At 36.6% G+C, this 16,091-nt stretch overlaps 1 protein-coding gene across 2 annotated transcripts in view; it reads right to left on the bottom strand.

Annotated features, from left to right (window-relative positions):
• grip2a (glutamate receptor interacting protein 2a) overlaps window positions 1–14,828 on the bottom strand; it is a 45,963-nt gene extending 31,135 nt beyond the window's left edge. For both annotated transcript variants that reach the window (XM_052093761.1, XM_052093762.1), the window contains exons 1-5: window positions 14,454–14,828; window positions 7,779–7,859; window positions 5,371–5,506; window positions 1,524–1,669; window positions 1,147–1,233 (exon numbers count right to left, since the gene is read on the bottom strand). In XM_052093761.1, coding sequence (XP_051949721.1) covers window positions 1,147–1,233; window positions 1,524–1,669; window positions 5,371–5,506; window positions 7,779–7,859; window positions 14,454–14,616 — 613 coding nt within the window. In that variant the 5' untranslated portion in view covers window positions 14,617–14,828. The remainder of the gene's footprint in view (window positions 1–1,146; window positions 1,234–1,523; window positions 1,670–5,370; window positions 5,507–7,778; window positions 7,860–14,453) is intronic.
• Window positions 14,829–16,091: the final 1,263 nt, after the last annotated feature.

Raw genomic sequence — 16,091 nt, 5'->3', positions numbered from 1 at the left:
TATTTTATTTTTGTTGACTAAAATTATATGCCATTTTAGATTTGAGTAAAATTGACTAAAGTAACACTTTATATTAGGTGGCCTTAACTACTACGTACTAACATTAAATAAATACAAGACTATGTATTTACTGTGTAACTACATGTGGTTCTGCAAAATTCCCACATTTGATGCTACTGAGGTTGAGGTATGGGTAGGTTTAGGATTACGGTTAGGGTTAGGATTAGGGGTAAAGTTAAATGTAACTACAAATGTAATTAAATGCAAGTACTTAATGTAATTTCAATGCAGCAACACGCATGTACAAATATTAGTTAAGGCCATCTAATATAAAGTGGGTCCAATTAATTAAAGGAATATGATTTTGTTGTGTTAAAATTGCTTACTAACCTTTTCTGTGTTAACTCATAGCCAATTGTACAACATCATAGCCATGATGATGTAATGTCAACAAACCCTAAAATTACTGTAGAAATGATTTTCTGCCTTTAAACCCTCCAAAAACTGGCCCCATTGACTTCTATTGTAAGTTCCTCCGTGTAGCCTTGATTTTTGCTGCTGCTTTTTTTTTTTTAAGAAAAGGAGGGACAGGTCAAAATTATTTTTTGTGGTAATCAACATTATGCCATAAATGCTGTTGATTAAGTGATTAATATGACATGACAAAATATTGACTAAATTTAAAGGACATTTTCATTGAAAGAATATGACTAAAACCAGAACTGTGTAAAATGCCACTAGTGAAATTAGTTCATTTTCAAATGAAAATATACGTGTGGATGTGGGAATGGGATAAATGTTTTAAAGGGGTTCCCCTTTTTCTCCCAATTTTGAATGCCCAATTCCCAGTCTGTGACTGGAGTCACTCAGCACGCCCTGGATTCAAACTCACAACTCCAGGGGTGATAGCCAGCATCAGCCACTGAGCTACCAGGCCCCCATTTCCCTTAGTTTTTACAAACTGAGGGACGAGTAGATATTTTCTGTGGTGAACAACAGCATGTAACTTCTACTGGACACAGAACATTAATACAAAAGCACATGTCATGTCTTGGGTGTTTCTTTAGGAACTGCATCAGGTCATGGTAAAAACAAATAAAATATTCACATAAAGACATTTAAATTTGTCAGACAGTGGTTCATTACCTCTAAGAACGAAGCCAAAGCTGTTGCCTTCTTTCTCCAGACACACTTCAATAGTTTTAGAGATGACATTGCCGGGATTGCTGGGAGCTAAACACACAGATCGCAGTGTTACTTCATGGGAACCCCACAGACTGAAATGTATATACCTTAAGTGCAACAATTAATTTCTTACTCAGTAATTTTGTCTTGTTTTGAAGTAAAATATTTAAATATCCTTAAAATATTATTCATTTGCTTGAGAATCAGCCCCTAATGGGCACATAAAAACAAAATGAATTGTGGTTGGTCACTTTGCATGTCAGTCAGACAGTCTCTTCCTGTCTAAATGGGCAAATCTGAATCCTGGGGATGTATCGTGTGTGTGTTTGTGTCCTTACCGAATACAGGCAGCTCGTACTCCACCTCCAGCACCACACGTTCACCGATGTTCTTCAACATGCTGATGATCTCATCGTGTCTGAGTTTGGACAAATTTATACCGTTCACTGACTTGATGTAGTCACCCACATTGAGCTGATCACTCCTGCCGCAAACACACAGATGCATATGAAAAAGATATATTACGACTGAACAAGATTCTGCCTTAATGTGGTGATGCATTCACATACAAAATTCATAGTAACAATTTTTTTATGAATTGTAAGTTTGGGCAACCAATCTTGTAATTGAAATTTTGTTTGTGTGAGTGTTTCCTCTTTCTAGTCTAAATATACACGGAAAGCATAATTTTCTTTTATAGAACATACATTTGTCTTACATTTGACACATTATTTTTCTTACAGTATGATATGATTCATACATGTCCATATTTATCTTTTACAACTTTTATACCATCAAATGGGACACTTTCATAGTTTGAAACCTACATATAGAGTTATGTGTGTTAGCACTCTATATGCTACTGTACTCTTAAATGTTGACAAAATGTACTTTTAGCAGATATATATGCATTTAAAATGTACAGTCTTTCTCTTCTGGGAAAACTGGCCAAAAAATATTAATGCCTCATCCTACACTACACAGATGTTTATCCAATCACATGCTATCTAGAATGAGAATACCACCTGCAACCAATCAGCCAGCAGGAAATCACAAATCTTGGCTGAGCTGTTGACTATTTAAAAAAGAGAGATGAGCCCTTCAGTATGTCCCACCTAAACCTCCCTTTCTCAATAGGAGATATGTCAACACAGGACAGCCAACACTCGTCAAGCTATGACATATACAAGCAGAGAACAGATATCTAATACTAGAAATGATATCCACCTTATAAGATTCTTACAGTACAGCCTAGAGCTTTTTCATACACAAATCCAAACCCTATAGCACAAGATTAATTCCATACAACACGGCCTCACTGACATGATGACTGCACAAACCATCAAAATATCTGCTGTAGAAAGGTAAGCCTTGTTGTCATGCAGCAGAGACCTGCAGTGTGTGTGTGTGTGTGTGTGTGTGTGTGTGTGTGTTTGACTCCTCGTGTACTGTTGTAGAAGCTAATTTAAGCCGCTGCTGTCACCCAGCGCTGTAAGCATCATGTTAACTATGACTACACGCAGGAAACAGCACACACCCATAACCAACACAATGAGTGTAACAAAAGTAGTTCATTTACAGATGAGAACACAACCAAAGGCAAAACTAAACACCCAAACACATCCTTTTTGTGGTTTTGCATACTTCTGCAGTGGAATCAAAATCCATTAAAATACATTGTGATTTCAATGTAAGCTTCAAAATATCAAGATTTCATCTACTTTCCTTTTACACTAGACATAAAAGCAAACATGAACTGGCACTCACAGCCCATTTTAGTTCCTTAATGTAATGTGACATATTTCAGAGCAAAACAGGATCTTAATTGAGAAAAAAAAGTAGGGCAGGACTTTAACCATCGGAAATTAGTTGATCATTAAAGGGATAGTTTACAAAAAAATTATAATTTTTTTTTATAATTTAGGCTACTCACTTTGATGCCATCCCAGATGTGCATGACTTTTTTCTGCAGAACACAAATGAAGATTTTTAGAAGAATATCTTAGCTTTGTAGGTTCTTTCAATGCAAGTGAATGGTGGCCAGAACTTTGAAGCTCCAAATATCACATTAAGGCAGCATAAAAGTAATCTATACAATGGCAGTGGTTTAATATATATTTTCTGAAGTGATGCAATCACTTTGGGTGTGTAGCAAATCAATATTTCATTTTTTTTTATTTTTTTTTACTATAAATCTTCACTATCACTTTTTACAGTGTGAAAGAATGTGAAATTGAAAGTGTAAGTGGAGATTAATAGTAAAACAGATTTAAATGTTGATGAAATGAAGATATGGATTTAACCACTGGAGTCATATGGATTACTTTTAGGCTGCCTTTATGTGATTTGTGGAGCTTGAAAGTTCTGGTCACCATTCACTTGCATTGCATGGACCTACAGAGCTGAGATATTCTTCTAGAAATCTTTGTTTATGTTCTACTGAAGAAAGAAAGTAATACATATCTAGGATGGCATGAGGGTGAGTAAATGATGAGAGAATTTTCATTTTCATTTTTTTCACACTATCCCTTTAAAAGTGGGCGTTACATACACGGAGGAAGACTGATGGCTTCAGCAGAAGCATATACCATCAGTTAAGAGCCTTGGAGCTCACGGTAGGTCTCTATTTAAATGTTTATAAGTTTTCGTTAATAATCAATTCCCTTATGGAAACAATTACTGTGATATTTTTAATGCAAACTTTAGATCACCTGTCTGCAAACAACTCTAATTTTTAACTCTGTAGTATCTCACTAATGAGCAAATCAGTTGTGCAGCTGCCTCCAGGTCAGCCAGACCATTCAGATGTAATCTTCTTTATCTGTGTGTGTGTGTGTGTGTGTGTGTGTGTGTGTGTGTGTGTGTGTGTGTGTGTGTGTGTGACAGAGGGAGAGAGAGAGAGAGAGCGAGAGCAGTCACGTTAGTACTGCATCAGCTCATCACTCTCTCATTGGCTGATGTGATGGAGCAGCCTACATCCTGAGGTCACACACGAACACACACACACACGCGCACACACAGGAGCACAGATCCTGAGGTTAAAGAGCTGAGAAAACATGGTGCATCACTCACCAAACAAAACACAAAGACACCTACCAACAGGGTGTCAGAAATGGGTAATATAGCATATAGCAATAGAGCATTGACTGAAAAGGAGTGACTAGTAACTGCTTTGAGTCACTGCTTTCCTATTCTTGATAGAAAATAATGATCAAACTGATGTCTCCCTCAAGCAATCAAAAGGTCAGGCTTCAGCAAACGTTAACAAGTGTTGAGCGCTTAAGAAACAAGCTTAATAAAGCTTTGAAACCTTAAACAATTTGTTTCGATCCAATGCTTCTAAAGCGTACATCACACTGGTCATGTGATTTGACCAGTGTGTGGTACTGCGAATTATTTGAAACACAGAATCATTTACGCAGTGGTGGATTACAACATTGGGTGCACGAGGTGGAAGTGGCGGTGAATTGATTCAATTGATTCAGAGCTTTGAAAAGTTTTGTGTTTGCTGTCATTATGTTGAACAGTATCACACCTAGCTCAAAGGAACACTAATCTCACCCATGGTAACTAAAAATAAACCCATGTCATAACATAAAACAACATTATTAACATTAGATGGAACTTAAAACATAATTATAACCCCCAATAACTTTTAAATGTTAATTAATAACACCCCCAAACAGTACCGAAACTATCCGAAACCGAAGACAGATATAAACTCTCAATTGCTTTTTTTCTCTTTATGTAATCTCAGACTGACTTGATGTTCATTAGAGGCCCTGTGGGGGTCATACCTTCTGTTGCAGGGCTCCCTGTTCTTCTATTCTGTTCTATTCTACTTGCAAAAGGAATGTTTGGGAGTCTAAAATGTATAATTGTTATTGACACACTAAAGCTGAAGATATAAAAAAACAACTTAAGAAAAATGTTTTAGTGAGATCTTATGTGCATAATACTTTTACACAGTGCTGTATGTTGATAAATAACTAGTCAGTCATCATGATTCTGACAATCTTGGATGCTGGTCTGGAATAAATTGGCCATATAAATGTTTTTAAATATATTTTATTTGATAGATTGGCCATATTGACTGTGGAATGTTGTTTTGATGATGTCACAACCGGCCCAGTTTGCTGTGCACAAAGGGCTATTTCCCCTCAAAATGTGTCCTCTGTTTCTCACCGGGTTGCAAGACCTCCTGGTCTCAGGTTTGACACTCTTGGCTTGCCGTCCTTGTCACAGCCTCCGGAGATGGTGAGGCCGAGACTGCTACCCTCTTTTTTAATCAGTTCCACTGTGGTCACACCTCTCTGCTCATCTGCATGTGTATATACACAAACAAACACAACACACACATCAGCACACAGGTTTCGCAGCAGGTATTTCACCGGCATGCCCACGGGGGAGCTTGTCTAACCAAGCATTGTGATGTTGAATCCTTTAGCCATTTTTTGGAAAGACAGATGGGGGGTAGTTTACACTGTGTGTTGTTTTCTGGGATACGTTATAGAATTATACAACTGTGATTCTCATAAAACATTTGACAAGTAATGTCAAAATCTAAACAGGTAAATCTGGAACAAATATTTACTGCAATACATGGGTTCCCACACTTTTTGACCAATGAATTACCATGACTTTTCCATGACCTTTCCAGTCATTTGTAATTACCAGATATGGAAAAAATTCTATTTAATTAATATTGATTCACTAATGAATCATTTAGAACGATTTATGAACCGGTTCGATCAGTTCATTGAAAAAATCTCAAAAGAGTAATTTGCATTTTGTTAAAATGTATCTGTTCTTGAATTGTAGGCTATTATATGGAGGACAAAACCTGCTAAAATATAAATTAAATGTGCAAGGAGATAAACAAAAAATTTAATAAATGCACCAATTAATGCAAAAATGATTAAATAAAAGTTTAACGAAAGTTCTAGCTTTTACGATTCTCCAAACTATTCGGTACCTCGCAGAACAACTCTATCGAACTTCTCTTTGATAAACTCCAGCCAAACTGTTGCACTTGGTATCTACCTGGTATTCACTCGATAGTTTGACTGTGATGCCCGAACAGCTGTTGACATCCTCATTAGCATGTTGCGCAAAGGAAAAATAAATATGGAATTGCATACAGAAATAAATGCATGATTAAACTGATATAGAAATGTAGAATTGAAAATCAACTTTCAATTTTGAATTTCCTTTAGCATTTTTGCATGTCCTAAATCATTTATTCATGTTTTATATTGTATTCGTTTTTACACTAATAGGTGCATTTCATTATTTAATTAATTATTTGTATATCTCCTCGCACAAGTAATTATTTATTTATTTATTATGCATGAATATGCTGATTTTTATTTTTTTTGTGTGTATTTCTTTTTTTTCTTCAGGTTTCGTCCCCCATTTTACCAAGTTGCAAATAATTTCCTAAATGACCATCTGTAAAAATTTTAGTTTTAGTTTTTAGTTCTTCACTTATAAAGGTAATCGGGGACCCAGTAGCTGAGAATCTGCAGAATGTACCTTTGGATGATTCCATAACTTTTTTGCGATATGGACACTATACCATCCAAAGTGTGCCCTACCTGCAGTTGTTCAAAAACAGCAGCTGTAAATCAGCATTTGATCATAAATGTTAGTGTAGTACATCGAATTAACTGACATGATTCCTCACAAGCACGAGGGAGAAAAAGAAAAGAACAGAAAGAGAGATCAAGCGGGTACAGCAGCAGTCCAAAAAAACAAATATCAGCATTTTCACAAAAGAACAGTCACTTCACCTAAAGGTAAAAAACACTGAGTGAGAGTGAGAGTGTGTGTGTGTGTGTGTGTGTGTGTGTGTGTGTGTGTGTGTGTGTGTGTGTGTGTGTGTGTGTGTGTGTGTGTGTGTGTGTGTGTGTGTGAGCGTGTATTTATCACTTTGTGGGGACCAAATGTCCCCATAAGGATAGTAATACCCAAAATTTTTGACCTTGTGGGGACATTTTGTCGGTCCCCATGAGGAAAACAGCTTATAAATCATACTAAATTATGTTTTTTGAAAATGTAAAAATGCAGAAAGTTTTCTGTGAGGTTTAGGTTTAGGGGTAGGGTTAGGTTTAGGGGATAGAATATAAAGTTTGTACAGTATAAAAACCATTATGTCTATGGAAAGTCCCCATAAAACATGGAAACACAACATGTGTGTGTCAGCTGAGGCACACAGCAAGCTATAAAAGAGTCTTAAAGGGATAGTTCACCTAAATTTGAAAATTCTGTCATTTACTCTCCCTTATCTTTGTTCCAAACCAGTATGACTTTCTTTATTCCATGGATCACGAAACAAGAAATTTGGAAGAATACTGGTCACTCTTTTTGATGCATTTACAATGAATGGCAACTTTCAAGCTTCACAAAAAATGTAAAAGCGCCATTAACAATTAGCCTACATGACTTCTGGGCTTGGATGAGGAACAGACGAAAATTAAAGTTGTGTTCCACAGAAGAAAGTAAGTCCGATATAAAATAACATGAGGGAGAGTAAATGATAGAATTTAGTTATCTGCAGATTTTTAGCTTTGTAGGTTTGGATGGCGACCTACCAGCAAGACTGCACCTTTTGGTGAAACCGCTGCTGTCACACGCAGCAGAGTCTTTGCTTCCCTTTGAGTATGAGGCATCATCTGAAAAATAACGGAAAATATTAAATATATTATATACTTTAAATATCTCATACCAAGTGGCCTTACACGTTACAGATTATTTGTTGGTTTTGATAGCTTAAATATAATAAATTTTGCACATAAGCAGTCAGGGAAAGTTACATTTTTTTAAGTGACTTTTGCAAAGATCATCTTTGAAATTAAGAAAACTTTGATTTCATCCATTGAGAATTGATAAGATTGTGAAACGTGAGCGTTCCATACCAGAATGAAGCTAGTTGATTGGAGAGGAGTGGTTGAACATTTAAAAAGGTATGTCGCCTTTTAAATGACTTTCCTTTTCGTCATCGAGTCCTATTATCCTACTGGATAATATTAACTTATAGTCCTCCGCAACTGACCACAAACTCACATTGAGCTCTGACTCTTTCCTGGTACAAAACGCCCACTTCATGTGATCCAATTAATTACCAAGGATTAAATCAAGCCCCACCTTAAGCTTTTTGCTCATTAAATTTCCTGTTTCACTCTGAAATACATTACATAAAATAAGTAAAATAGGTTGAAAATGGTGTTTCTTGCCCACTTTAAATTACAGGGGCAGTCCCACCATAGCAACCTAGTAACAATAGTCAAAGCTCAAGGCTTGTCCCTTGGTGGAATTGAACCCTCAACCTTTCCGTTTCCAGCTCAGATCTTTTACCACTAGGTTATACGTACAACCCATGTCTAATTATGTTTGATTTGTTTCCTTTATTGCTGTCTAGCCCTGGAGTCATTTATTTATTTATTTTTACTGTACCAGCTATGTATGGAGACATATACGTGTCTGTATTAATATCCCCATCAGCCCCAACATTCTTAACTTATAATCCGTAAGACAATTAGATACCCTGAATACATCCTTTGGACTAAAAGGAATCCAGAAACCAGATTTCAACACAATTTCTTTGTAACCATTTGTATTTTCTAAGTGTAGGGTGGACCCTATACAGTCCTTCCTGAGTGTTAACAGCCCATAAACATCCTTTTGGTCAGTAAAGATGGTTCAGCTTCCCTAAGCCAAAAGGCTAAACAAACCAATAGCCAACCAGACTATTTGCTTTAGAGGTCAAATGTTCACAACATCACACCAGTGCTTTAAAGACGTTTAAACTTTCACAGCCACTGAAATAATATAATTAAAGGGATAGTTCACCCAAAAATTACAATTCTCTCGCCTTCATGCCATCCAAAATGCGTATGACTTTCTTTCTTCTGCTGAACACAAACAAAGATTTTTAAAAGAATATCTCAGCTCTGTAGGTCCATACAATGCAAGTGAATGGTGACTAGACATTTCAAGCTCTAAAAATCACATAAAAGCAGCATAAAAAACATCCATACGACTTTGGTGGTTTAACATATGGCTTTTAAAGCGATGCATAAATCCTTTTTTTTTTTACAATAATTCTCCACTTTCACTTTCAGAATGTGAAAGGAATGTGGAGATTTATAATGAAAAAAAAAAAGGCTTTAAATATTGATCTATTTCTCACCCACACCTATCATATAGCTTCTGAAGACATTTACCAGTGGAGTCATATGTATTTATGTGAATTTTGGAGCTTGAAAGGTCTGGTCACCTTTCACTTGCATTGTACGGGCCTACAGAGCTGAGAAATTCTTTAAAAAAAAATGTATGTGTTCAGTAGAATAAAGAAAGTTATACACATCTGGGATGCCATGAAGGTGAGTTAATGATGAGAGAATTTTCATTTTTGGGTGAACTATCCCTTTAATGTTATGATCCTTTAAATGCACAGTTTTCTATATGGCACAAGCAAAGAAAAACACACATAAAGTGATGCCTCTTAAAGTAAGAGTCAAGTAAAATTGTCATAATGGACCATATCTAATTTTCTAAGTCTATTGAAACTCTGAAATTTGGAGCAAACCACTCCAACGGCCCTGGTTGTGTTGACACCAATCCTGATGTAGGTTAAACGGATGATGTTCCAACAATGTAGATGGAAGCTCAGGACCTATTTTCAGAGCTGGGCTTTTATTTATAGTGGCCCCAGTTGTCATTCCTTTCTCAGCTCTGAACACTGAATGGGCTTTTCCATTAAAACTTTTTTATTTTTATAGAATGGCAGATCCTTCTGGGAAAACAAATATATAAATATTTTGTTTAAAAAAAAAAGGTGTAAAGTATGAGCATGAGGTTATATTTATTTTAACTACATTGTGAAAAAGAACTGTGCACATACACTTTTCATTGTATTGGAACACTATCCTGTGTACATCCTGTGCAAAAACACTTCAAACTTGACCATAAATAAAAAGGACCAGGGTACTACTTTATTTCAGACATGGTACCAGGAAAATACCATGTTTTTGGACTTTATCATTGCAATACCATGGTATTCGCTGAAGTACCTTGGAGTACTATGGCAATACAGTGCTTTGGACATGTACGATGACTATACTAACGTTTTACGGACACGGTACCATAGAAAGACCAAGTTTTGTGGACAGCACCATGGTAGTACCGAAAGTATTGATTTAAGTACCTTTGGAATATCATGGTAATACCATGTATTGGACATGTACCATGGCAATACCAACATTTTATGGACATGGTACCAGGAAAATACCATGTATTTTTGCACTGTAAAATTGAAATACTATGGTATTTGTTAAAGTACCTTGAAGTAGCATGGCAATACCAACAATTTATGGACATGCTACAAAGAAAAATACCATGTTTTTTGGACCGTACCAAGGTAATACCATGGTATTCGTTGAAGTATCTCAGAGTACTATGGCAATACAGTGTTTTGTACAAGAACCATGACAACAGATGAATTGAGAAGATTGTGACTCACCACTTTTGTTGCGACCCTCTCTTCTCAAGCCACACAACATCATGGGAATGTCACGACTTCCGATTCTGTCACATGCCAGTTTGAGAACCAACTAAAATTTACCAAACCCTATGACAACCATACTGCATCACTGAACTTGAAAATAACATGTTAACCTATAAAAGTATGCCAGAGTCAAGTTAAGACTCTTTGGAGCTGCTTTTGTAGGAACACTGGATGAATCTTCTTTAAACAGAATGACATGGTCCAGAAGAAGGCAAGCAGACTAGATTTATCCATTCAGCGTAGAAGAATAAGAATCCACGAATTCGGACAATACAAACTGCTTACCCGGTTAACCTTCCCATGTTATTCAATCCATAAAGGTAGACTTCAGAAAAATCATACAGAATTCCACAATTTCCAAGACATAAATATCAACTGATTCATCACTGCAGGGTCACGTGTGTAAGAGTGAATGCATGAACAAATGACTGAAAAAGTGTCTTGCAGAAATAGATTTGGATTATTCTTGAGATATTCCACTGTGCCACTCCAATTTGTCATTTTTAAACACCATAACGTAGTTCCCTCTGCCTTCAGATTTCAACTGTCAATCAACAAATGCAACTAGTCTCGAACGGAAATCAGTCATCCGTTTAACAAATCTTCTCCGCTCAGTCAGATTCAGTCCTGTGTATGCAGCATGAGTTGAAGCAGATGGTAGTTTATCCAGCTATGACTGCGCTGCGGTATGGGAATGTAGATGAACACCCCGGACAGCAAAGTGTCAGATCAGGCTGTCTTTTTCTCCTCCTTTCCAACGCTCCTCCTTCACTTCTTGAGCTTCTTGTGATATGTTCACATGTGTTCTTCCTTTCTAAATTGGCCTATTAATCATCCCCTTTCACACACACACACACACACAGTCTTATACTCAGAGCCTGTGAGTATCTTCCTACCGGCAGTCTAATGTAGTCCCAAAAAATAGTGTTGTATTAAACACACACACACCCTACTCCCTCATGTCTCTCTCTCTCTCTCTCTCTCTCTCTCTCTCTCTCTCTCTCTCACAAGTGCCCCTTCTCCCTTCATTTAGCAGTCAAAAATCTTGCATTAAACAGTCCTGAAATGTTTTTTTTACCATGAAACAGTGATCCATCGTAAGAATTAATGATCTGCACCCATGTTTAAAGCTAAAAACTTTATCTTCCAAAAAATGCAATTACCTGCATATACATATACCATCTTATTTACTAAAGATCCACCGATGTATTGGCCAATAAAAGCAATTATATGCATATTCATATACCATCTTATCTACTAGAGATCAGCCGATGTATTAGCCAAAGATCGGTATCGGCAAATAAAAGCAATTGTTTGCACCGATGATTTGGCCAATCACAGGTATTGCCAACAAAAGCAATTATCTGCATATTCATATTCCATTGTATTTACTAGAGATACACAATGTCTCAGCCAAACATCCGTATCAGACAACAAAAGCAATTATCTGCCCCGATATTTCGGACAAACATTGGAATCTGCCAATAAAAGCAATTATCTTCATATTCATATACAATCTTATTTACGAGGGATGCACTGATGTATCGATCAAAAATTTGTATCAGCCAATAAAAGCAATTATCTCTATATCCATCTACCATCGTATTTACAAGAGATACACCGATGTATCAGCCAAAGATCAGTCAATAAATGCATGGAAGACATATAGAGACAGAAATAATATTTCTTTCAAAGTTCTATAATTATTTATCAGTGATTTGAAACAAGGTAGCATAAAGCACTTTACAAATAAAATTGACCTGACTTGACAATATGGAAGCAATAAACTTTACTAGCTGTGGAACTGACAGGACAAAGCAATGCCTTGAGAGCTTGAAGAGCTGTTCTCGAGTTTCAGTTTTGGGACAGGTGGGGGTATTTTACCCACTAGTGGATTTTGTCTTGACAGCCGCAAGTGTATTGAGAGAGGACAAACACCCATCTCTCCCATTAACACATACCACACATTCTATTCTTTATATATCACCAAAAAAGATAAGCTCCTCCCCCAACAAAAGACATCACACAACAGATGGGTGATTCTCCAATAAGGGGCGCTTTTGAATATTGGAAGCTTTCATCTGTAAAACATTTTATCACATAAATGAAATAAATATTTGATAATGTCTTTGATCAAGCTTTAAATTGATTTTGTTTGTGCGTTTGAGCAGTGTTGAGGAAGTTTCGCAAAAAAGTAGTAGTACACTACAAATGACTAATTATTTTTCTAAAAATGTAACCAGATAACTGTACTAATTTCTTCATCAAAAAGTAATCACATTACTTATTACTTTATTTTAAGTTACTTTTTGAAACACTTTTCAAGGAAAGTTTGTTTTTGCCCTCAACAAATTCAAAATGTCTATATTTCGCACACAAGTCATACACTCAGCACCACTAATTTCTTCCATAAGGCCCAGGTATATTTTGTTTTTGCGCGTGCCGGATCGCCTCGTGCCCAATCGACTTCGTCACCTTTCTGAGTATACTTTTCTGACCACGAGCGAATAGGAACGTGTTTGATGCATGCGCACCACAACAGCTTTGCAACACTCTTTTAGTACGGTCAATGGCCAGCGCATGCTCAGACGCCGCGAACAGATGAGGGCCGCGTGCGCGAGTCAAGAAAATCTAGGCTGCGCTCATACTATGTCAAGTCATGTGGCTGTGCTGATGATGTCATTTGCGTCACACACTGCATGTGGAGAGATCCGCAACGCGCACACCCGAAGAATACTTTGGCCTTCACAATGACTCGTTTTGGGGCACACAATGACATAAAAATGCATGAACATAATTCATGTTTTAAATACATTCTACATACCCAATGAATGTACTTAAATGTAATTAACTGTTAATTAATGAACTGATCACAAGAATTTTAAATGTAAAGCAATACATTATTTTTTAACAAAAGTAATTTGATTAGAGTAATTTATTACTATTTAATCAGATTACACCCAACACTGGTTGTGAGTGATGATGGTGTCAATATTCTCAATATTAGCTGATTTGATAATGATAATAACATATGACAATGGCAATTAAGCAATTTTCAAATCATACGATAGTAAAAATCCTAAAATTAATTTAATTTCTAAAATGAAAATTTCTGAAATGAAAATTAGTTTCTGATAATTTTTTGTTTTTGTTTCTAAAACTATGACAAAGTCCTGATTTTAATATAAATGTACTTTAGAGGGAAAGTAAAAGTCTAGGTAGGGGACAAGCCCAACATCAATTTAATACTAAATTCTGGCAAATTGAAGATTTTGATCCTCAAATTTTTTTTTCATTATATAGTTATTTTAATCTATGCTAGAGTGTTTTCTTAAAAAGCATTTTATTTAAAATCATCCTAAGGAAAGAAAAGTTACCTGAAAAAAATCACCCACACATAATACATTGCACATCATGACACTGTAAAGGGGACCGGCCATACATGCACATCATTTGTGTTTTGCAAAAGAATGGATGATCATTTGTTCATGCAGGTATTAAAAAATGTATTGACACTATACTGCCCCCATGTGTCTGGAAGCTAGCTATGCAGATCTTGAATGAATTTCTGATGCATTTCAAAACACATTCACAATTCATAAAATTCACCCTTTACTCCTTTACAAACACACTCACATATATAAATGTAAAGGCCCCACACCTTTTGCACAACATATACATTTTCTCACATGTCTCTTACCTTTAACCCGTCCTCGGATCACTCCCATCCGACATCGCAGAGAAAAAGAGAACAGCCTTCTTTTCCCTTTCACTCCTCCAGTCAGTCCTTTCTTTACGGCCCCCCGAGCAGGGATCCCGCCCGGGAGTAGTTTAGGATTAACTGTAAAACTTACACGCCACATGACTCCTCTTTTGCATTTCTTTACCTTCCTTACTCTCTACTTCTCTTCTTTTCTTATCCTCCTCCTCTTCCCTGTCTTTATCCTGAAAAAGCAATCTTGTCCATTCTCTTTTGGGAATATTTTGGCTTAATCAGATTTAAGAGATTTACTAAGAGTGAAACACCTTTGATTGCACTTCCACACTCTTCATATGCATGTCATGCCAACCTGGGAATGATTTAATCACAAATGCAGTTATATACAGAGGGCAGGGCTGGTAGCACTGTTGGGGTGTGTGTGTGTGTGTGTGTGTGTGTGTGTGTGTGTGTGTGTGTGTGTGTGTGTGTGTGTGTGTGTGTGTGTGTGTGTGTGTGTGTGTGTGTGTGTGTGTTGGCTGCTCATAGATGGGACAGATGGACTGATGCTGCCTTCTACAGAGACACAGGCTGTCCAAACCCCAGGAGAAGAATCACCCTGAGACATCACACTAACAAAAAAAGTACTATGGTAATACCACATTATTTGGACATGCATCATAGCAATGTCATGTTTTTGGGTATTGGTACAGTTATTTTTTCTTTTCTGCAGTGTTTGAATGGAAAGTTCTTTAGGGGGGTCTCCTTTACTGACCTAACAGGGTCACTCAGTCACCGTCTGGACGTTCTTTAGCACGAGGTGCAATTGGGTGTGTTTATCTAATTCTAATCTAATTTGGATTATTTATGAAGACTGGGACAGATAAAGGACACTGTTGCATTGTGTCACTGCAATTATAAAATATATTTATATATATATATTATGTTTCTAGTATTCTAGTTTTGATGAAACACCAGGAGAACCCCCAGGTTCATTTGTTTGGCCTTATGAAGGGGTCCGGGGTTCCTCCTGTGAGTATAATCAAATGAGCAATGCTTTATTGTGGAACTTTTTCACACATTCAAGGATATATACAAAATAACCAGATCACACGATGAGTTATGAAATCAAGGTCACAAAAGGGAAGCTGTAAAATATTTAAGGATTTCGCATTGTTTTGTCAAAATTAACAGGTCGATCCTGAACGAATATTGTGATTTCTTTACATTGTTTGTGTTTCGGAATACACAACCTCCCCTTTCTCTGGAAGTGACTATAGATGGATTCAGTTATGCAGTATTAAAACTCTGCTTGTAGTGACCTGTCTCATATTTCCACAACACGCAATGACGAACAGTCAAAACAAGACCTTTGCTGTTACTTTTACCTGAATTGAAATATAATTTGCAGTATAGCGTCACTTCATACTTTGTCTCGTCCAGATAAATCATGTAATCAACCATTATAAATAATGTTGTCCGATAAATGTAATAGTTTTAAGCATAAAAAATCAGTTAGCTTTCGCAAAACGGCTTTCTAAATTAGGGAGTGTAAAAACTATTCCGTGACTACGTTAAAAAGTAGTGGACGAGGTGGCCAGATATACCGCCATCATCTGCTCTGGTACAACCAGGACTACC

This window comes from Xyrauchen texanus, chromosome 27, assembly GCF_025860055.1.
Source record: "Xyrauchen texanus isolate HMW12.3.18 chromosome 27, RBS_HiC_50CHRs, whole genome shotgun sequence".
Lineage (NCBI taxonomy): Eukaryota > Metazoa > Chordata > Actinopteri > Cypriniformes > Catostomidae > Xyrauchen > Xyrauchen texanus.
This window is presented reverse-complemented; position numbering and strand designations above follow the sequence as displayed.